Raw genomic sequence first — 21,743 nt, 5'->3', positions numbered from 1 at the left:
CGCCGTGTTATAAATAAATTAGCCGTAAACTCATGCGTAGAACAGAAACCAGATTTATCATTTAAGTTTAAAAAAAAATATTTTGGGAAAATATATTTATCAAATCGTTTTAGGATAGGTAACATCTGGTAACATTTTGCAATACAATTGACATGTTTAATCCAAGTTTAATCACGCAACAACTGTCAAATTTAATAGATAAACTCTATTGGTTTGAAACAATGATTTTAAATTATAATTTATTTTTGAATTTAAAATTCATAATATTGCTTTATGTTTTTAAAGCAAATGCGGTCGTTGTTCGCTCGGACAATTTATCACGAAACAAAATACATTACATTGATAACACTGCCGAAGATAACCATGTGGTAAATTCAAATTTTAATGTATGATGTATGATATCCAAATTAAGCTATTAGTGTTTAAATTTTAGTAAGCGTAGTTTAGCCCTTTCATGGCTAAACTACGCTTACTAAAATTAGTAACTTAGTAAAGTAACAGACAGACAGACACACTTTTACCTTAATAACACTAATGACTAGTGTAGATTTAATCTGTTTCTTTGACATGCTAAAATAATACCTATAATGATAAACAGTAACTTGTCCGTCTACAAAATGCAAACGAATGATTATAGTTTCGTCATAGTTTCGTCCATTCTGCCTGTACGTCTGACTGTCTGTGTGTCACAGCCATTTTTAAAACAAAATTTAAGAGCTGTAAAGAAATTCAGCTCAGTTCTAGAAACCTGTTACCGCTACACACATAATAGCACATTTAAATTTTGAAGCGTGAACCAAAGTAAAAATTGGTTTGACCATTCGAATGATACTTCGTTGAATAAATATTTTCTTTTAAATCATTACGAGTGTTTTCCAGAAAGTTTTTGGAAAAATTACTGTTTACGAAATAATCAAGGGCCTCAATAGCTCAACGGTTGAGGAGCGGACTGAATTCCGAAAGGTCGGCAGTTCAAACCTCACCCGTTGCACTATTCTCGTACCTACTCCTAACACAGCTTTGCGCTTAGTTGGAAGGGAAAGGGGAATATTAGTCATGATTAGCATGGCTTTAAAAAAAAATTACGTCTAAGTTTTTAGCAAGTAGAGTTACTACGGAACCCACATGGAACCCTAGATTAAGCGTCTTCTAACTTCTAAGACGCACCTGACCAGTCTTTCATAAGTAACACTGGACAAACCTCGAAATTGAAACAGAAATATTTGACAAATAAGTGTTTTATTTACAAATAAAAGCATTTACAAATCATTAACAGTTTTTAATGACTCCATAAAAAGAATTGACAATTAGCAACTGAACAAACAATATGGATGTTTGTAAAGCTACTACGTTACGTTGTTTATAATAAATAGATCGATAGTGAACATTAATTATTTATTTATTATCGATTGTATATACAGTTGTTATGTACAGTCGAGGGTTAATGACTTGATGCTGATAAAAGTTCACTAGTGCATAGTGACGGAAAATGGATAATAATGGCGGAATTGAGTGAAGCCACACGATGCATTGCGTTGGCGGTGCGGCTTCTGAGCGGTGCCACTGCGTTATCCTACGACCTACATGGAAATCGCTTTACCATGCCACACGATGCGTTACGACGTCGTGCGGCGCCGCACCGCACCGCACGTTCACAAGTCTTGGGACCAGAGAGACGAGGCGGGGAGGAGTGGTGCGGTGCCGCGACTTTCTGACGGAGTCGCTACGTAGTGCCTGTGTCGCATTCAATACTAAAATCAACAGCAATGCGGCACCGCAACGCACCGGAAACGCATCGTGTGGCCTTAGTCTTAGGTTCTTTAGGCACTGCATCCGATCCGAATCCAAGAAGTCTGGATCCAAAGTAGCCTTAGTACTATTTGCAAGCGGTTTGGTAATCTATCATTATTATGTACTTTTTTAAGATAAACGAAAAAAATTATGGTAAAATGAATCAAACAGAAGATGTGGAAGTAGAAAATTGTACCAATTATAATTATGATTACTTGGTTAAGGAATATGATAACGATGACAAAGATGTTATTGAATCCAATTGGAATACAACATACACTGGTAAAAACTTAACATACAACCACTTCCTTAAATTTGTGTAATTTGCAACCCCTGTTTTACCCCCTTAGGGGTTGAATTTTCAAAAATCTTTTCTTACCGGATGTCTACGTCATAATAGCTACCTATCTGCATTCCAAATTTCTTGTAGGTAGTTAGAGCTGTGCGTTCGTAGATCAGTCAATCAGATCAGACACCTTTTCCTTTTATATGTTTAAATATACTGGAGCACACAATTTTAGTTTTCAGTATAATCTCTTGACGATTTTACATGTCTTAGAAAATAGTCTCCCATCGAATTGCTCAGTCGAAGAACGAAGCAGTTGGAAGTCTATCAGATTTTCTTTATACGACGTTTGGTCACGTAAGCAAACGATGATTCTAAGTCGTTTGTGGAAGATCGTTAAAGTCTGGTTCGTTATCTACCTGGTGGTTGCTGTGCCTTTATGGTGTACTAGAGGTATCTTAATATTAATTGTATTTAACCAATATTTCATACTTTCTTTAATAGACTAAAACTAGTGCCTTTTGACAGGGAAACGTTGAACCTCGGAATCAAGTCGATATTATTGACTGATAACCAGTTGGGCGATTGCGGTAACATGACATGTCGCATCGCAAAATAAATATCCTATATTTATCCTAGATAATTATATAGTACCTATAGTTCGCGTCAGGTTGACATGGCAATCGGAGTGGGGACGCACAGCCCCCGCGCTAACCCGTAATTGTGAAATGGATGGCACATCACAATTTACTCGTAGAATTGTCGATTTTAGTTTTCAGTGTGAACTTTCTACTTTGTACCTACTGGGAAAACAAAAATTCAATTGAAATTTTTAGCCGAAATGTTTTTTTAGATTGCGATAGATAGAAAACAACGATGAGTCTAGGTTGGAGCCGGCTTGCTTAGAAAAAAGCCGAAATGAACTTTTTGTTTCGAATAAAATATATCGCCCAAGATTCAGCAATTTTTTTCTATTCTATCAGTTTTATAAGTACATAACTTTTTAGGATGGTGCTGTTGTTGCCTATTCTGCAAATCTTTCAAACCAACTCAAACTATCGACGAAGCGAAGATGTTTCTCGAAGCAAATCCTCCAGGAGTTCTCCAAGACAAGAAAGGAGGAATCATATTTTATGAGCCAACGAGTAACGAAAGAGAATGTTATGAAAAGTTCGGACACTTGATTAGAACCATATAATGAAATTTTTTCATGATAAGTTAGATCATTTACCGTTTTTGGTTCGGTTCGGTCCTTCGGTTTGAGTTTTTGCAACTCAAATTAAGACTGACTTGTAATGTAAATTCGCGGCGAGACAAGAGTTCGAATGATAGTCAGTCTCCAGCTTTAGCAAATATACGTAGATTTTTGGATAAAGATAAATACAATAGTGAAAGAAACATACCTCTAAAATCTGATTCGCCTTTGAAAAGTCATTCTGGTACAGCGCCAACGCCACCAGACAATTTGGCTTCGCTAGCATGATTGAAATGAAGTCTATCGTATTCTTCTTTAGTGAATATGCTGAAAAAATATTGTCACTTTATCATTAAATATATATTTTGTCTATAAAATTAGCGTGTTTTTATGTTACATATTTCATAATCGAAAGCTAAAACGCTGGCGCATTGCGATTGGCCAAGGCGAGTCTCAGAAATGACGGAGCGCTTAGTCAAAACCCAAACTTAAGCTTCTACCTAGAGTTTTCAGACCACGGAATGCCTAAATTCTTAGTCAAAATCGAAACGCAATCATATAGTTAATCCTGCTTTAGACTAGGTAGTCAAAAGTAGCTATAATGTGACGATCGTAATCACCTCTGATTGGCTAGCAATCTGTCGCTATTTGCTAAAACGCATACTTGCTGGAAAAATACGATAAATTCAGCCAATCACAGCTATTGAGATGGTAATAAAGATTTCTTTTAAGGAGGAGATGAGAAGTTATTGTGTTTAGACTTATAATACTTTTTAATATTACCTACATATAGATTTAAAAAAGTAATGATTGTTTACCATCTTCTGAAGCAGAAACTGTAGAAGCGAGCATAACATGCTCAACTTCTGGCTTAGGATTTGTGTGACGTCGTTTCATTTTGGGTTTCTTTCGAAACACTTTCGGGTCAAACTCTCGCTCTTCGTCTTCACTGCTTTCATCTACTTCAACGTAATCTAAGCACAGCTTAAGCTGAAGAGGACTTGTATCAGGCGACAGAGTTGAGACCAGTTGCATCTTCCATATCGAATGATTAACTACATTAACCAATCTTTTGTAACGTGCAAATGTATTTGGATCGTCATTTTCAATGCTTTTAATATTCCCTTTTTCTTTAAGCGTCTCCAAGCAAAGTTTTAGAGTATTCAATATGATCTGTGTTGTCAAAGCATTGCACATGAACCCTGTACTAGAACTGTTTATGTTTGTAGAGTTTTTGTTCTGCTTTTTCGAATAAAAATATGAGCATTCCGAATGCGTGCCACAAGGGAATTCCTGGTTATGTTCGTAGCAAGAAAAGTATTCGTATCTCAGAAATAAACACGCGAATATAGTCTCTATGACTTCGATACAATATTGCAAAGGTTGAATTGATAAGACTAATCGTTTGATATCGTCCAACGATGTGCTCATTTCTTGCGTGTTGTCAAGACTTTCGGATGAATTCAATATTGCATCTATTACTTTGGTTATCGCACAGTAGCTGTTGTATGTCGAAATGTCCCAGTTAGTACTACTTTGATCAGTTTTTTTGCCACTCAATGATAACAACTCGGTTATAAAATCATTGTTTGTATTTAATAGCCTCGAAACTTTGTATCTGTCGACTTTGGAAAGTCTGCACACCTGGGATATAACAGTCAGGGCGCTTTGGCTTAGCACTTGACTAAATATAGACGTAGACATTATTTTACAGTTATTTTCTAGACAAAACTTTATAACAGTCAATTCCCTTTTAACCTCAGTCATATAAAACTGTAACTGATGATCTGTAGTCGTGTATGTATCGAGAATTGAGAAAATATTGGTCAATTGATTGACTAGTGACGGTAGATCGTATGTTTCGGGAGAATTTGTGAGATCAATGAGCACCATTATAAGGATTTGCTTTGTGAAATTATTAATTTCGAAAGTAACGTTTTTCATATCTTGCAACTGCTGTTTGTATATTTGCGCAGCTTTCAAGAGCCAGTGTGTTTTGTCCTGGTAGCATAACTCTATCATATATTCAGCTGTGAGCTTGAAATGCTTCTGTGACTCATTTTTGTGCATCATGTCCGATGCTATGTTTATTAGTTCAGGTTTGCTATGAGTCACTAAGCTAATGAGTATTTGCTTTCTATGCTGTCGAAATATATCGTAAGAGAAATGTTTGAATATATCATTGACAAATATGGATTGCAATTTATCATCCCATCTCGCTAATGATAAAATGGTTATCACTCTATCTGGACAGTTGTTTGTTAGCTCAGTTTTCAAAACGTCTAAATAGAGCAATTGTATTTTATGCAACTCGTTTGTGTCAGTTGTATGAGATTGCAGAAAATTTAGCACTGTAGAGGTCGTCACCGGATTGCTTTTTAGATTTTTTCCGAGAAATTCTAATGCCTGGTCAGATAGTTCTTTGACTGGTTGGGATTCTTCTGTAGCGTAGAATATTTGCAAGATTTCCTGTGAAAGATCATGTAAATTAACTATGTAATTTAATACAGTTTAAATAAAAAATATATAAGTTTAATCACTGTTATTTATTTTTAGTATGCCAATTTCAACCATAATACGAGTATGTCAAAGTAAAAGATGAGTTTAGGTTGCCTCAAAAAAATTTGGCTTCACTTGATCTGTATGTATCAGCCCTAAGGTTTGATTTTATGTAACGTTAGTGTATTATAAATACGAAACTGTATGATATGTCTCTCTGTTAGCATTTCACGGCACAACTGGAAAACACAATTTCGTTTGGGATTGGTTGGTGACTCTAAATTGTTAACACCCAATTTTTGTCTCTATCAGTTGTATGGAATTACGTAACAGAGAGAGCGCTATACTAACTTAGTTCCGTGGATAGAGTATAGTAAGTAACATAGTATGACCAAAAACAAGTTACCTTAAAAATGTCCACTGTCAACTCATCCAGCAGACGGAGGTTATATTTCAACTCCTCCTCCTTCATTTTGGTAAGTATGTCTTAAACCTGTAAAAAGTCTAATTTCAAAGAAATACTACACTGAAAAACATTTCCATGGTAGAAAATAGAAATAGAAACATTTTTAATTAAAATAAACTTTAATAAGTGCTTTTGGTCAAGTGAATCTAGTCATCTTTATAGTAATAAAAATAACATCATCGAGTAATAAAAAACAATAAATATACTAAAGGAGAAATAATTGTTTGGTTAGAGGCTTCAGTGGCGTATCATAATGTTCATATTGAAAACAATATGTATGCTTAATCAACCAGGTGTAAAAGTTATAAAGATGGCCTTATTGATAAAATACATGAACACAAAACTATAAATCAACATGAATCATCCATATGTGAAAACAAAAACATGCACATGCAAACGTGACTTTTGATAAAGGTGATTTGCTCTCAGGAAACCTTAGTAAATTGGTATTATGTAAACATAAGATGTAGAATAGTCTACAAATAGACAGTTAATATAAAAGTTTTTTTTTAAACTTAGTGAATAAGACTTCAGCAGAAGGGAAACATCATGAACTCAAACAAACCCTGAAATGACCTAAATAAGCTTTGCCTATCTGAAGTTTTATCATAATTTTGGTTGAATATTAGATATTAAAATTTTCAATTGAAGATTAAACTTCTATACAGTATATATAATAGTAATGTAATACTTTAGTACCTAGGTGGTTTAAATAGGGCCAAAAACCAATTAAAATAGTCCTGAATATTTTTACTAGCAAGTTAAACAAAGTAGAAGCCGGTATTATGAACTTTTTCTATAATTGTCTGTACAAAAAAAATAGCTATTTTAGGATGAAAAACAAGGATAAGGAGGAGAATAATAGTAGATAAACAATTAAAATGCTACTGTATTGAAAGTGGGCTAAGAGCCTGTGAGCCTAGAGCTTTGCTATTTTATAAAAGCTAAAAGTTTCTTTACACATTATCCCCAACATAGGTAGGAACAATCAGTAACTATGAAGTTTTGATCATCATGGCTTTGGCAGATAACAGGTAACAAAGATGTACAAAATCTTTCATCATGCATAAAGTGTAGTTTTTTTTTATATTTTCTTCGGAATTGTAGAAATCACGTCATGCATTGCCACACACTTAGTAGGTATTGTGGCAACACCCTACCAGACACCCTTTAACTTTAACAATTTATTAAGAAAATAATGCCTGCCCGTGTCGAGGACAATGCGCAGAGAAACTTTCAGCTTTTATAAAATAACGAAGGTCTGGTCCTCACAGGCTCTCTCTATAGTTCAATACAGTTGAATATTGCAATACGAAGTTTGGTATCGAATAGTCTTAACATTATCAGCTTACCTCGTGCCTTACGACTGCTGTAACTTAGATCAGGGTAAAATAAAATAACATCACACTAATATAATATGTAATCACCGTAACAAATTACTTGAGTTATTACTTGGTTTTATGTTTATTTTATTTTAGTAAATAATTCCTTGTTTTCTTCCTACTACAATGCAAACCACAGACCACGAATATGCAAACTTGACGTTTAAGATGACAATTGACATATTATCTGTCATCTGTGATTATGATTTAGTGTTTCCACTTACTATTTTAGTTTTACCTTAGTTTCTGTAGGAATTCGCCTAAATTACCCTAAAGAACATACTTTGACTAAAGGGCGTATATATTAATTATTTAAATTATAACACCATTTAACGTTTTGAATATCATTTCATGATCCAGTTAATCTTAAATATTGTGACGAAGAACTTGTTTAGCTTTTATTCCGTAAATGCAGAGTGAATTTTTTTCAGTTTGTCTTTTTCTAGCCTCGTAAACCCAATGTAATATTTGCATACTTACTTCAGACTACAACCCTAAAGCTATGTCCACACTGTGCCTTTTTTCGTTCATCAAGGGCATGCGTCACAGCGCAGTCAACAGCGCACGCGACGCATGCTCTTGACGCATGCGTTATTGACAGTTGAAAGCACAGCGCGCGCTATGAAACACGTTTCCCGCGTCTGGTGGATTTTTGTGCCACAAAGCGTTCAACAACAAGATGGCGGACGAAGAAAAAAATATTACTTTGAAGTTTATTGAAGATTACAGAAGCTTTCCACAACTTTGGGATCAATAAAAATTTTCAAAAGAAAATTAAAACCGACTTCAAAAACCAAAAACACAAAAAAGTTGAAAATAATTTTTGTTTAGCTACACGTGTAATGTACCTAGGTATGAAGTCGAGCGAGCATATTAAAACAAAATTAGAAATCCAAGAGTGAAGTTCGCCCGACTTCATACCTAGGTACATTACACGTGTAGTTAAACAAAAATTATTTTCTACTTTTTAGTGTATTTGGTTTTTGAAGTCGGTTTTATTTTTCTTTTGAAAATTTTTTATTTCACAATTTTTAGTGGCCCCACTGTACTATAATATGCTATGCCCATTTAAAACCCTACTGTTTACTAAGCTATTACACTGATCGCGAGCAATTTGCTCTTATCCATTGAGGAGTTATGATCTCCATCTCCGAAGATATTCATCAGATCTTCACTAAATTTATATGGGACCACCTGCACAGTATACCCTTTCAAACAAAAAAAAAATCCAAATCGGTTGGAGGGGTCTTTGACTAATCGAGGAACATACATAAAAAAAAATAAGAAACGAAAGTTGAATAGAAAGATGACGACGAAAGTTGAAGTGAAAAGGCACGAAAGTTGAATAGAAAGATGACGAAGAAAGTTGAAGATGACAAGGCACAGTGTGGACATAGCTAAAGATCCTTTTAAAAGGATTAATTTTTATTGACGTTCAGATCTAAATAAATTTTACGGTTTAGTCGTTTTAGTCTACATTGGTATTTGGATGGGTATAAAAAATAGTGTTGCGAGGTGTGAATATGATTTTACTTTTGATGAAAATACTTTAATTAGTCGTAGTTAACATTATTCGTTTTTAAACGTCTATGTCGTTTCGCCATGAAATAGGGTGAAATCCCTGGAAGTGGAAATACTATTTTGACTTGAAACACTTTTGAACGTTTTTGAACGCTAATAAATAAATAACTTAAATAAAAATGAATAAATGTAGTTTCTTCTCTTCCGAATAATTCTGTAATGAAGCTATTGTTCATCCAGACTAATATCATTATTAATGTTCAATTAAAGTTACATGTGATGTGATGTGTAGGTATTTCGTTTTTCTAGACGCAACGTAAGTCAATGTCAGTGTCAACTATGTATTTTCAATTTTGAGGTTATATTATATTTATTTACATTAATAAACGTTCCTACAGTTCCTACTTCCTAGTTCGTACCGTACTTCGTAATTCGTCGTAGGCATAATTTGTAGTAATAATGTCTAATAATATGCTTCATAATTCATAGGTATAATACATTTCGTATATTTCCTAAAAGTTCTTGGTACTCAAATTAGAACAAGGAACAAAAATTATAGGTCAACTAAAATAACCTAAAAATATGAGGTTTAAAACGTTTAGTTTCGTGAAGCAAATTCAAACTTTGAGTAGTCACCAATACAGCACACTTAAAATCCAAAATGTTTTTGCGAGACGGCAAATTGCAAAATACCCTGTAAAACTTACATCGATAGTTTGTGTGTACTCTTCAGACAACAAGAAACATTTGCTCGATATCGATAAGCAGAGAGAAGCGTTAAAAGATGTATTGGAACAGAGGAAAAGTCAAATCAAAGTTACTGAACAGAGACTTCGGCAAAAAGGTGTTGAGATCGTCCGAGACTTGAAGCAGCAGAAAGAGATTACAGAACATAAATTTAAAAAGAAAAAAGAGCATTTAGTGAAGGATATTTTGGAAACTAAAGCTAAAGTTAGAGAGAAAATAGAAGAAGTTGTTGAGGTGTGAGAGTTTGTTACATTAATTTATTTTTTCCTTTTTACAATATTATCATTAGACACCAGAAATCACATAAAAAGAAAATAGAAATAGGTGATATACTGTAGTGTTTCTATTTAATACTTTGTCTGCAGATTTTATAAGCATTCAGTGGGAAGTCTTTGATTTTCCTGGACAAGAAATAGCCTGTCCTTCCCTGGGATGCGAGCTATCTCTATTAAATTCGTCTGAAACAGTTAAACGGACTGGCCATGAAAATATTGCAGACATTTTTGCATTTGTAATACTAAGTTTTGACTTTACAGTGAGAAGCATAAATTATATATTGTTTTATTTCAGAAAGAAAATGTATTTACTGTACCAAATATACTTTGTATGGCAAGAATAGCCATGTCCCCATATTTGGGCTATATTATATTACAAGACAACTATAATCTGGCACTAGGCCTTTTGGTGTTTGCAGGTATTACTGATGTGGTAAGTAAATTAGTGTACTAATGATTAAATGAATGAATGGTCAACTGACAGGCATACACTGCTGGAAATAGGAGTCTTGTAATGACTTCTACACTCCAGTCTTGCACTGCCTAACTAGTCTAGTCTAACAGTTTCATGCAAATAGTTTGAAATAGAAAAAGAAAGATTATTTTATAAAATGAATTTTAAATAAAAGATTCTTACAAATTTAAACAATAGGCTCATGATTGGCAGCTAAAGTCACAAAGTATGACAGTTTTAAACTTAGTTTATCTGTCCTGTTCTTATTACATTGGTAAGAAAAAGTTATACTCCTAAATTTAGTTGCAATAGAATCAGTACCAATATCTTTATTTCAGCTAGATGGATGGATAGCCCGCAACTGGGAAGGTCAATCATCTAAAATGGGGTCATTCCTAGACCCAATGGCAGACAAAATCCTTATAGCGACACTGTTCATATCTCTTACATGGCAGGACTTGATACCACTGTCTCTAACATTATTGATAGTAGCGCGAGATGCTGCGCTGGTTGCAGCCGGCTTTGTCATCAGATATATTAGTTTGCCACCTCCAGTAAGTATTTTTTATTTACTGATTTGTAACTTGCCTGCAACTTTGGCTCAATAGATTTTATGAATCTCAAAGGAACTTTTATATTTTCTGATATAAATAGTATCTTATGTGCATACCAAGGATGTAAGCTATCTATGTCCTAATAATTTGTCATAATTGGTTCAGCTGTGGAGCCATGTAAGGTAACAAATAGTCAGAGAAGATTACTTACACTCAGCGAAGGTGTGTTGCCGCTTGTGTCCGGCATTGGTTGGCTTACCTACTGGATATTTTGTCATATCAAGGATTTTGGTGCAATTTATAAAAAACTTTGAACTGGAGGCTTTAGCCATAGTAAAAAGATTGATAATAAGTTTCTTTTATGCTTCTAAATCTATTTAAATAAGTTTAACATAAATAAATTATGTAGTAGCTTTTCTAGTTTTGATCACTATTTTAGGCACCATACTTCTCGAGCTATATTAAGAAAATGCAAGAAATAATAATTTTTCATACTAAAAACTCAAAGTTAAAACATGTCTACTCTCAAAACTTTTGATAAGAATCTTATTTCCATGATTACTCATCTATACTATTAATAAATAAAATTGGAGTGTCTGTCTGTAATTTCGAAATAACTACCGCATATTAAGGTCATATGGTTATTTGAACGATACTATAACTGAATCACACGTTTTTAAAATTTTTGTCTGTCTGTCTGTCTGTTTGAAAAGGCTAATCTTGGGAACGCCTGAACGGATTTTGACGGGATTTTCACAGACAAGTAGAAAATTAAGCAGGGAGTAACATAGGCTACTTTTTTAACCGACTTTCAAAAAGGGAGTTGTGTTTTTCAACCTATGTACACCAAAATCTCCAAGATTTCTGAACCGATTTGCCTCATTTCTTTTTTAATCGATAGAGGAACTTTGCGACATTGTTTCATAAAAAATTTGGAGTCCAACTCCTCAATCCTGATGCTGCAGGGGATCTGACCAATCCACGCGGGCGAAGCTGCGGGCATCAGCTAGTTCTGAATAAGCTGCGATTTCCGTTGCACGACTATTCGTCATATGTGCAGTGACAGTATATTTTGTTTGCAGAAGACCCTGAGCAGGTATTTCGACGTGACGCACGCGACGGCGCAGCTCGCGCCCACGTTCATCAGCAAAATGAACACCGCTGTACAGCTATTACTGGTAAATACAGCAGTTATATCGCTTTTATTAGGGTTCCCTAGTAAAACAAGGAAGCCGTATAGCCATACAGCTTATGTCAAAAGTTACTAGTGTCTAAATATCGATATAATAATATATTTGAACTAAAATCTTACTTGAGTATTTTTTATATTTTTTAATGTAAGTAATTAAACTAAAATACTAAAAAAATTAAACGTACGAGCCTAGATTAAGGTGTACTGATTCTTATCTAATGAGACGAAAATTGTCTAATTTTGTAAACAGGGGTAAAAGCATTATCACCCCAAACAATATTAATTCAAGAATAAAATATAGGCAAATGCCTACTGGACTGTGAAAAAAATTTGGAAAATTTACAACTAGAATATCCTCTTAACTGTTAACTTAACAGAGTTAACTGTACCTACCTAATAATTTTCAGGTAGGGACGACATTAGCATCACCAGTTTTCGGTTATGTGGACCATCCAGCTCTTACAGCCCTGTGTGGGCTCACCGCAGCTTCTACCGTAGTATCAGCCATCAGTTATCTAATTAGTAAGGACACTTACAAAGTGCTCAAGAAAAAGTTATGAATCCAGTGAATGTTGTTTATTTATTGTATACAAAGTGTATCATTGAATGTTGTATAGTGTGTAATTGTGTATAGTCTCCTATTGTTTTTTTTGAAAGAACATAAGCCATATATGACTAATATTCCCCTTTCTCTTCCAAATAAGGAAAAAGCGAACGAAGTCGCGGTATCATCTAATGTTCAGTGATTACCGCCGCCCATGAGGCATGAACATTTGCAGCACCAGAACAGAGTAATCGCTAATGAGTTGCTGGCTTTTCAGGAGTTTGTTAATCCACCTCTTTAATAACCCCATATTGTCGGTTTACGGTGGAAAAAGGGAAACCGAATCTATTCATTTCAGTGTCCTATATGCAACCTCTTTAAAATATATTAGTGTCGACTATAGATACCTACTTTATAGTAAGTGTAAACCATTGATGTCTACCATCTCTGTGATGTGAACATAAAATGACATTAATAGGGCTCTGTTTTTATCCTTAGGGTACGGAACCCAAAAAATCCCAGATGACATTAGTAGTATTGTTTACGTATTGTTGAAAAACCTGAATGAGAAAGAATTTAATTCTTTCTTATTGTAGTAGATTATTAATGTATGTGTGATTGTATGTTATAAAATTAAACACCACATTTGTATAAAATAGGGATAATTTTATTTCCTCATTCTATTCACATGAATTAACTGCACATAATGCGTATCATAATATATTATTATTTTTATAGAAAAATGATAAAGTACAAAATTATACTTAGACTAAAGGCGGACTGACATTGAGCCAGCAACTGCATTTTTGCACTGACTCGCTTACACAGAAACAGGTTCTGTACATATTGATTACTGCCTTGATTAAGTGCATTGCAACCATCACAACTATTGTCACTGACTGAATTAATGGTACTCTTGCTAAAACTGCATTTTAGCCAATAGTGGAAGAGTATCAGCCAATCTGGAGAGTAGTGACTATCGCATTGACTATATTATTAAAGTTTGATATTACTTAACTCTTTAGAATAGAATAGAATAGATTTTTATTCAAATAAACTTTTACAAGTGCTTTTGAACTCTATTGGCGAACTGCGAGCTAGACTCACATTCTAAGCGCATTATATGTGATTCGATTTGATTGCTCGTAACAATGGAAGCGAAGCTCAGTATTTGGGCATAGCATCAGGTGCCACATAAAATCTATTTACACCACATCAATATCGAGTTAGCGCTGGCTTGTCACGTGTTTCGAATCAGTTACTGACTCAATGTAAATCCGCCTTAATAAAGAAAAATTTCAGTTACATTTTTGGAGGGTCACATTTATATGAGTAGGTAATTGGTTGTTTTATCGTTTAAGCTATCGTGATTGATTTCCATTATAAGTATAGGTTGTTACGGCTATAACTCACGTATTTAGTTGAGGTAAGCCCGGCTAGTTTTGAACCCATCCGGGGTCCTTTTTACACCATTAGTTCCGCTTGCCTGGATTATACCGTAACAGGCTTGCGACTCCTACGCTCTGCCTCAGGAAGGTCCAAAAGTCATTTGTGGGAATGGGTATAATTTTTTATAACAAAATTCCTCAGCCAATTTTGGACTTGCCTTTACACAGGTTCAAAAAATCTATTAAAAATATGCTCCTGAGAAAAGCATATAATTATTGTACTTATCGAAGATTATGTTAATGATAAAAAAGCGTGGATCTGACCTGCAATTCGCTCCAGCAATGCGCAGGACTTCAATTACTTTTATACATGGCATAATATTGTATATCAAATCTTTGAAAAGAGCAACCGCCGAGTTTCTTGCTGGTTTTTCTCGGTAGAAAAGGCATTCCGAACCAGTGGTAGATGCTTTTGACGATTCAAAAGAACTTGTAAAAGTCTAATTGAATAAAAATATTTTGAATTTGAATTTGAATATAGTGACAGCCAGCGATGAGAGATCAGGAACTGTCGGGAGATGGTCTGCAGCCATCTCCCTCCCATCTCAAGCACCCTCACAGCCGTCCGTGTGAGCCGCGGTGCGTGCGGCTTGGCATCTCAACGGCGACGCAGTGAGCTGAGTCCTTATGGGAAAGGACCCCGGATGGGTTCGAAACTAGTCGGGCTAACGTCGACTGAATACGTGAGTTAGTCTTAACAATCTATACTTAATTATAATAGTTTTTTTTATTTATAAAATCTCGTTTGAATCAATGAGGATGGTATTTCCAAGAAATTAGGGGACAAAAAGTATTTTCCAAAAAAAAACATATTTTTAACAAAATATACTGTGGAATGTTTATATTGTTCGTTACTGTTTGTTAGCCAATGGTTAATTCATTAAATCAGTTTTATATTAGAAAAATAATGGGGATACACATATGTGATTTACTTTTACACAGCCTGTACTCTATCCGCGGAAAGTGGTATAATAGCGCTCTCTCTGTTTCGTAATCCTATACAAATGAAAGAGACAAAAATCTAAGCGGGCGCTAACCATTTTGAGTCATCAACCAAACACAAACGAAACTCGTTTTTTTTTTAAACGAACGAAATTGAATTTCGAATGTTTCTTGAAAACATTTTCGAATTGAGTTTTGAACGTTTTTTGAAAACATGTTTGTGATTGGCTCAAAATGGTTAGCGCCCATTGAGATTTTTGTCCCTATAATTTGTATGGGATTACGTAACAGAGAGCGCTAACTTCTTTCCGCGCATAGTGTATCAGTCAGAGAGACAGCTACAATATATTTTTATCCTTGATATAAAAATCAAATGCTATTTGAACTTAAAGTTTTTAAACTTGAATTCTGAACTTCTGAATCGGCGTTATTATTCTAAGAATGCGATCTAGCCAAAAAACGCTGGAGTCCCCATTTAAAAGTTTAGGCTTCAATATTATACATGCTTACAAAAAAGTCTTATTAGAATGGACTAGCAAGAAATCATTTCAATACATCATTATTCATTCAGTAAGTACACGTAGGCTGAAATCTATAAAGCGCACTTTGACTTTGCTCTGACTTAAGATTGAGTTAAAACGTGACAGATTTATGTGAGAGATATAGCTCTGTCTCGTTTTAACTCTGTCTTAAGTCTAAGCAAAGGCAGAGCGCGCTCTATAGATCTCACCCTTAGTAGTTATAGCTGTCTCTCTATTGCCTTTAAAATATCCAAAATAATCAAAGCGCCATAATATTACAAGCTGTAATACTTTTGCGTTGAGAGGAAAGTTAACTATAGTTATAAACCACTAACCACACAATTTGGACAGGACAATAGTTACATTAGGCATAGTGTGAGAGCCGGTGAAAGATTTGTTTCATACCTTTACATGAGACAGTTTCTTTTATGTAAACATTTAGAGTCTTACCAATAAAAAAGAATTTGACTCATGACTAAATTGACATTTTGACAGTTCTTGTATGGAAAATCTGCCAGTTTTTAAAATGAACACGCGTTCAACGTGTGGGTACTTTAATTTTTATTGGTAAGGCCGTTTTGATTGTAATGCTTAGATACACAATTACAGGAAGAACGCCTGCGGTCATAAAACCGCCCTCATAGTAAGGGAACTGCAGTCGATTAAGACCACACTAATCACTATATCTTTTGTATGTCTGTGTGACAACCATTTATCAAATGACCATTAGATAGGCTATCACACAAATATCATAAATGCGATTTTTTTTCAGGTGATTTGAATTTCGACACATATTACAATTTCGAACATATCATTCACCAGTTCTCAAACTATAACACATTTAATACGCTTAACAACTTTCAAGAACATTTCGTAATGTATTGTTACATTGGACTGGATGGATGGTGAATTTATTTTCTCACAAAGGCACACACACTACACAACCAAAACAATCTAATAAACTTATTTATTAGCCTAGGCGGGCACGTGACCGATTTACGGTCGATTCGGTCGGTCTCCACATTCAATACAATTAAATAAGTATAAAATCCGTCGTTGTTTTATGAGATTTATAGCTCGTGCTCACACATTGAATTTAGACAGTGTACCTACGTATTTTTTTTGTTCCGATACAACTTCAGATATGACGGCGATGCAGTGAGACTGGCAGACTCATCGACACATGGGCAGACTCAAGTAATGATCCAGTCTAAAGTTCACATCTATAGAGGCAATTTTGACTTTTCTTCTTCTTCTTAGACTTAAGACACTATTAAAACGAGACAGCTCTATATCGCTGGCATAAATCTGTCTCGTTTTAACTGAAACTTAAGTCTGAACAAAGACAAAGTATGTTCCATAGATCTCTGCCTGAGGCTGAATTTGGTCAGCGAACGGTCGGCCTCAGAATTCGAGTAGCGATTCCGCGAAACTATTGCATCAAAAACCTGCCGCACTTATGACCTTTTTCTATAAACACGCTACACACACGTAACGCAAAATATGCATAACCGTGCCACGCGAATATGAGCATTATTAAGACGCTAAACGACTTAGGTACGGCCTTTGACTGCATATCCTTTTTTGTTCAGACATAAGTTAGTCTTTGGATGTGACTTTAATTGGTGATGCAGTGAGACTGGCAGACTAAGGAACTGGACAGGCAGGACTTGGCAGGACTGGAATTATGCAGTCTAAGGCTAAAATCTGAAAGGCAGGAAGTCTGCATATATATGGCGATCACAATGGATCGGAGAAAGTCGAAGTGATACAGGGAATCCAAAGACCTGCCCCAAAAAAGAAGGCTGAAATCTATAGAGCGTACTTTGAATTTGCTGACTTTACTATGACTCGCCGAGTTATGGCTCTGACATAAATCTGTCTCGTTTTAACTCTTAAGGTTAAGCGAAAACGACGACTTTTCACATACTCGTACCTACAATTGAAACAGACGTCTCTTAAAAATATTTATCTATTCCATGGTTATCTATTACTTATTAGGGTCGAAACCTACTTTTTTGGGGATCGAAATAGTCGAGTGTGTATCAATATACCTACCTACATAAGATAGGTATGTATGTATTAATATTGGTTTGATATTAAGAATGATTTTGGATCCGTTAATATCGATTGGTCTTTAGCCAGCCTTTTCAATAATCTCGATCGTTTCAGACCAGTTTTCAGTCTTATGAAAGTTATGAAATATTTGTAGTTCCGAAAATCGGTTCGTACACGCATAGCCTTACAAATACGAACCTTATTAGGCATAACTACCTACATTTTACTGAAATGGAGATTCTATGAAATAGGAACAGAATTTTAGAATATATTTGTCTACTTTAGGCCCATGGCAAATGTGTTCTGGCTATGGTGTGTAGTGAATTGAATCAAGCGACTTTTAAATACTAATTTCACTAAATATTAATATGCTAATACACATTTATAAATCTATTTTTAAGAGTTTGTAATCTCATCATAAGCAAAGCATATTGAAAATTTCGGAAAATAAGCTTTTAAGACTAGATCAAATAAAAATATGCATCAAATTGAGAACCTCCTTTTTCGAAGTCGGTTAAGAACAAGCCATGTTTTAGAGCCTGGATTTTAAACTATTAGCACCTCTAGGATAAAAGTAACCCAAGTACATAAATCGAAGTTATGAATTATTTACTCTTTTTTTGAAAATAACATAATTCAAAATGTATTATATAGTTATATCCTACATAAAAGCCGTTACGATTTTGTTTTGGTAAGCATTTTTTTAGTTAGGACACTTTTACTCTGGAGGTGTTATACAATATAACCATCAAATACACTTAAAATAATAATAACATAAAAAATAACATATAGTTTATATTAGAATTAAAGTTAATAATAAAATAGTAAGCACAAAATAACAACTACTCTTACACTATAATATAATAATTCATATTTTATACAATAATACAAAATTTTAATTCAATGACTTATGGCAGCTAGGGTTGTAACATGTTTTCTAAATTTTACAACAAAATTCAGGATTGTAAAAGTATAATGAAGTACAAAAACTAAACATAGACTACTGTTCTACTAAAAATACCCCCTGCAGTTGGTTTTCTTCATAAATAATTTGTATATTTATGGTATTTACACAGACACATCTACAAAACCATTTTATGAGTGGCCATTATTAGAAATTGTCTGTAAAGAAAAAAAATTGATGGTGCTTAGCTCTACATCCCAGATATACTGCCAGTATTTTGCCCCATCGGACATATTAAAATGTTTGTAGAGTGAGTGTGTCAATTTCTGCTAAATTCAGCTGGCCTAATCGATAAATTCTCCCTGCATATTTTTCTGTTATGCCCACCATATTGGACTCTAACAACATCCACTTTTTCTTTTTTTTTCTCTTTACTATTACAACTTTCTGGTACAAATAAAAAACATCAATGCAAACAGAAACCCCAATACAACTAATTATGTAGTCATATAAAAAATATGTATGTGGTAAAAATTGTCAAATTGTTTTACAATCCTGAAAAATGTCCCATAGCCCTGATTAGTTTGCACCTCTATGTAAGCACTCTTAAATAAATCTTTGGATATAAAATGAAGAATTTATTACAATAGTGAAAATAACGTCAGTCACTTCTTTCCTTTATAAATTAATGAGAATATGAAAAGCTTAGGTGTCAAGGCTCCTTTACATTATAAAAACTTTTAAAAAAATCATTATACAGAGTACAGACATTTACTTTACATTATAAGCACATTCATAAACATATTCATAGGGGGTAAAAAAAATCAGTAAAATATAAACCAAGTGAAAAAAAATTACTAGTGGTAATGTTTGATAGATCCTAGAAAATTCCTGTAAAAGTTTAGTTTAATATTGGCTGAATTTTTGTAATGTAAAGGAACCTACTGGTTTTCGCAAATTTTATTGATTTTATTGCAGTATAAGATATGACACAATTCACATAAAAATAAATTATAATGTCATAAGTTAAAAACAACTTAAATTGTAAATAATAATAATTTTAGTTTTTCAGATGTGTACAAAAATAAAAAATATTACTTACCGAGCCCTTAATGTAAGTTTTCAACAAACAGGATTAGGTTCAACAAATTCTTAATTTTGCATGGACGATGTCATAATTTAACAAGTCCATACAATTATGGAAAAATGTAACTTCAAGTCATGTATGTTGAAAACTTATACTGAGGGAATTGATTGCACAAATTATAAGTTAATATACACTACTTATGTATTGTTATCATGTTATGGTAACAGCTTTGCTTGCTTTAATTTGCTTGTTATTTATAATTTGTTCACATTAGCCTGTGAGTGATTATATTATTTATTAATTAATGTACTCTAATGTTGATTTTATAATACTAATGTGTTAGTTAGTTAAATGAAAATGATTATGAGTATAGTCAATACATTTTACCATCAATATAATTATAGATTAACCCACTTTGTTTATCAACTCATCACAGATCGCTGTGAGCTCCTCATTATCCTTTATTTTCTGTGCCAGCGATTCCTGTAAAGATGAAGCATGTACTTCACTCTTCTTAAGCATTGCATTCAACTTCAATATTTCAGCCTGATGAGATTTTTTCACTGAATCTAGTTCTGCATTAGCTTTGTTCAGTTGCTGCATCGCATGTTGTCTTAACGTCTCATATCGAGCTTCCAATTTTTGAATTGCATCATTATTTTCTTCAACTGTTCGTTTTAACATTTCCTCGTTCCCTTTGTACCCTTGAATGATCACTTTACATCTTTCGTATTTAGTGTGCACATCATTAAATGCATGCTCCATGGAAGCTAAGTGTGCCGCTGCTTCATCACGCTCCCTTAATAATGTTGTGCGCTCTTCTGCCCACCTCTTAGCTTCTGTTTCTCTTTCACCTATTAGAGAGGATATTGTGCGCTCATACTCTTCCATAACAACACTCATTTGCTTGTTATTCCTTACCTTTTCTGCTACACGTTGCGAGAGCACCTTCTCTTTTTCAGCATATTCATCATTCTGTTCAGTTAACTTCTTAATTTTTGTTTCACAGTCTTCTAAGCGCTCACGTAAGTCTCTGTTTAAATCTCTCAAGTTTTGAGCCTCTTCTTCTTGGGCTGTCAGCATTTCTTTGACAGCTCGCAGCTGCTCTAACGTGTGAGGATCCATATCTGAAGACCGCGTTATCACAGGAGGTGGCGGAGGAACGCTAGCCCCAAGGCTTAAAAGCCTATCAATGGTAGCAATTGCGGGTGAAACACAGTTGGCCTTCACAGGTGTGACTTTGTTGGCAACAGGCTGACTCCTGTTGACGGCTGGCGTGACTACTTGTGTGGGTTTCTCCGTATGACCACTGTTGCTTGGTTGTACAGAGAGCTGTTGCATTGAGTTCACTATATTTTGCTCTGTACCTGACATGGTACTTTTCACGATCTCTACGGGCTAATTAACTGTACTGTCTCAAATCTACACTTGGCGAACCTTTTTTGTGGACATCTTCTCCTAAAACCATAAAAGGAATAAGATTTACTTACATTTCCAAGGACAATGACATTAAAGACTACATACAATAAATGGTATCAGTTATCACACATGCTACTTTAATTACCTTGTAATTAATGTAACGCATCACAGTTCGCCTGGTGGCCACAAATGTATTGAAATTACAAAATTGTAAACATCCCACGCATGGAATTACGAACAATATAATTTAGGTCTTGGGAGTCAAAAAAGCACAACAGTTCACACGTATCACAAAATACTTTTATAAAACCAGCAGTAGATTTCAAGTCATAAGCACGCACTATTTCAATACTTTTAATTAGCTTCGGTATTTAGGATTTTCGTTCGCAAAATTCTAATAAATATAATGGGCGACGGATGGATGACATCAGAATTTGTCACAGATCATAGACAAATTG

The 21,743-nt window shown here is 34.4% G+C and overlaps 4 protein-coding genes across 9 annotated transcripts in view; 2 read left to right on the top strand and 2 right to left on the bottom strand.

The window, feature by feature from the left end:
* Window positions 1-7,774, bottom strand: part of LOC123875004 (zinc finger FYVE domain-containing protein 26 homolog) — a 40,258-nt gene extending 32,484 nt beyond the window's left edge. For all 4 annotated transcript variants that reach the window (XR_006798056.1, XR_006798057.1, XM_045920619.1 and 1 more), the window contains exons 1-4: window positions 7,590-7,774; window positions 6,178-6,264; window positions 4,091-5,741; window positions 3,481-3,599 (exon numbers count right to left, since the gene is read on the bottom strand). Coding sequence is in view for 2 of the 4 variants with exons in the window: in XM_045920619.1 (XP_045776575.1) it covers window positions 3,481-3,599; window positions 4,091-5,741; window positions 6,178-6,243 (1,836 nt within the window). In the remaining 2 variants the exon portion in view is untranslated. The remainder of the gene's footprint in view (window positions 1-3,480; window positions 3,600-4,090; window positions 5,742-6,177; window positions 6,265-7,589) is intronic.
* Window positions 136-3,468, top strand: LOC123875067. 2 transcript variants are annotated; one of them, XM_045920722.1, is made up of 4 exons: window positions 141-368; window positions 1,926-2,073; window positions 2,351-2,530; window positions 3,085-3,468. In XM_045920722.1, exons 1-4 carry the CDS (start codon window positions 153-155, stop codon window positions 3,273-3,275), a joined length of 735 nt encoding a protein of 244 aa, XP_045776678.1. In that variant the 5' UTR covers window positions 141-152; the 3' UTR covers window positions 3,276-3,468. The 2 variants fall into 2 exon arrangements, with proteins under 2 accessions (XP_045776679.1, XP_045776678.1); XM_045920723.1 differs by lacking the exon at window positions 2,351-2,530 and having other exon boundaries at window positions 136-368.
* A 1,635-nt stretch (window positions 7,775-9,409) lies between the features above and the next one.
* On the top strand, window positions 9,410-13,050 carry LOC123875055 (probable cardiolipin synthase (CMP-forming)). 2 transcript variants are annotated; one of them, XM_045920709.1, is made up of 6 exons: window positions 9,410-9,428; window positions 9,874-10,121; window positions 10,458-10,595; window positions 10,955-11,170; window positions 12,253-12,348; window positions 12,770-13,050. In XM_045920709.1, exons 1-6 carry the CDS (start codon window positions 9,425-9,427, stop codon window positions 12,920-12,922), a joined length of 855 nt encoding a protein of 284 aa, XP_045776665.1. In that variant the 5' UTR covers window positions 9,410-9,424; the 3' UTR covers window positions 12,923-13,050. The 2 variants fall into 2 exon arrangements, with proteins under 2 accessions (XP_045776665.1, XP_045776664.1); XM_045920708.1 differs by lacking the exon at window positions 9,410-9,428 and having other exon boundaries at window positions 9,528-10,121.
* Window positions 13,051-17,946: 4,896 nt separating this feature from the next.
* On the bottom strand, window positions 17,947-21,741 carry LOC123875058 (transforming acidic coiled-coil-containing protein 3-like). The gene is made up of 2 exons (XM_045920714.1): window positions 21,431-21,741; window positions 17,947-21,324 (listed from the first exon to the last, which is right to left on the bottom strand). Exon 2 carries the CDS (start codon window positions 21,238-21,240, stop codon window positions 20,272-20,274), a length of 969 nt encoding a protein of 322 aa, XP_045776670.1. The 5' UTR covers window positions 21,241-21,324; window positions 21,431-21,741; the 3' UTR covers window positions 17,947-20,271.
* Between the last annotated feature and the right edge of the window lie 2 nt (window positions 21,742-21,743).

The sequence above is a fragment of the Maniola jurtina genome, chromosome 19 (assembly GCF_905333055.1).
Source record: "Maniola jurtina chromosome 19, ilManJurt1.1, whole genome shotgun sequence".
Classification (NCBI taxonomy): domain Eukaryota; kingdom Metazoa; phylum Arthropoda; class Insecta; order Lepidoptera; family Nymphalidae; genus Maniola; species Maniola jurtina.
Note: the sequence above shows the minus strand (reverse complement) of the source record. Positions and strands in the feature narration are given on the sequence as shown.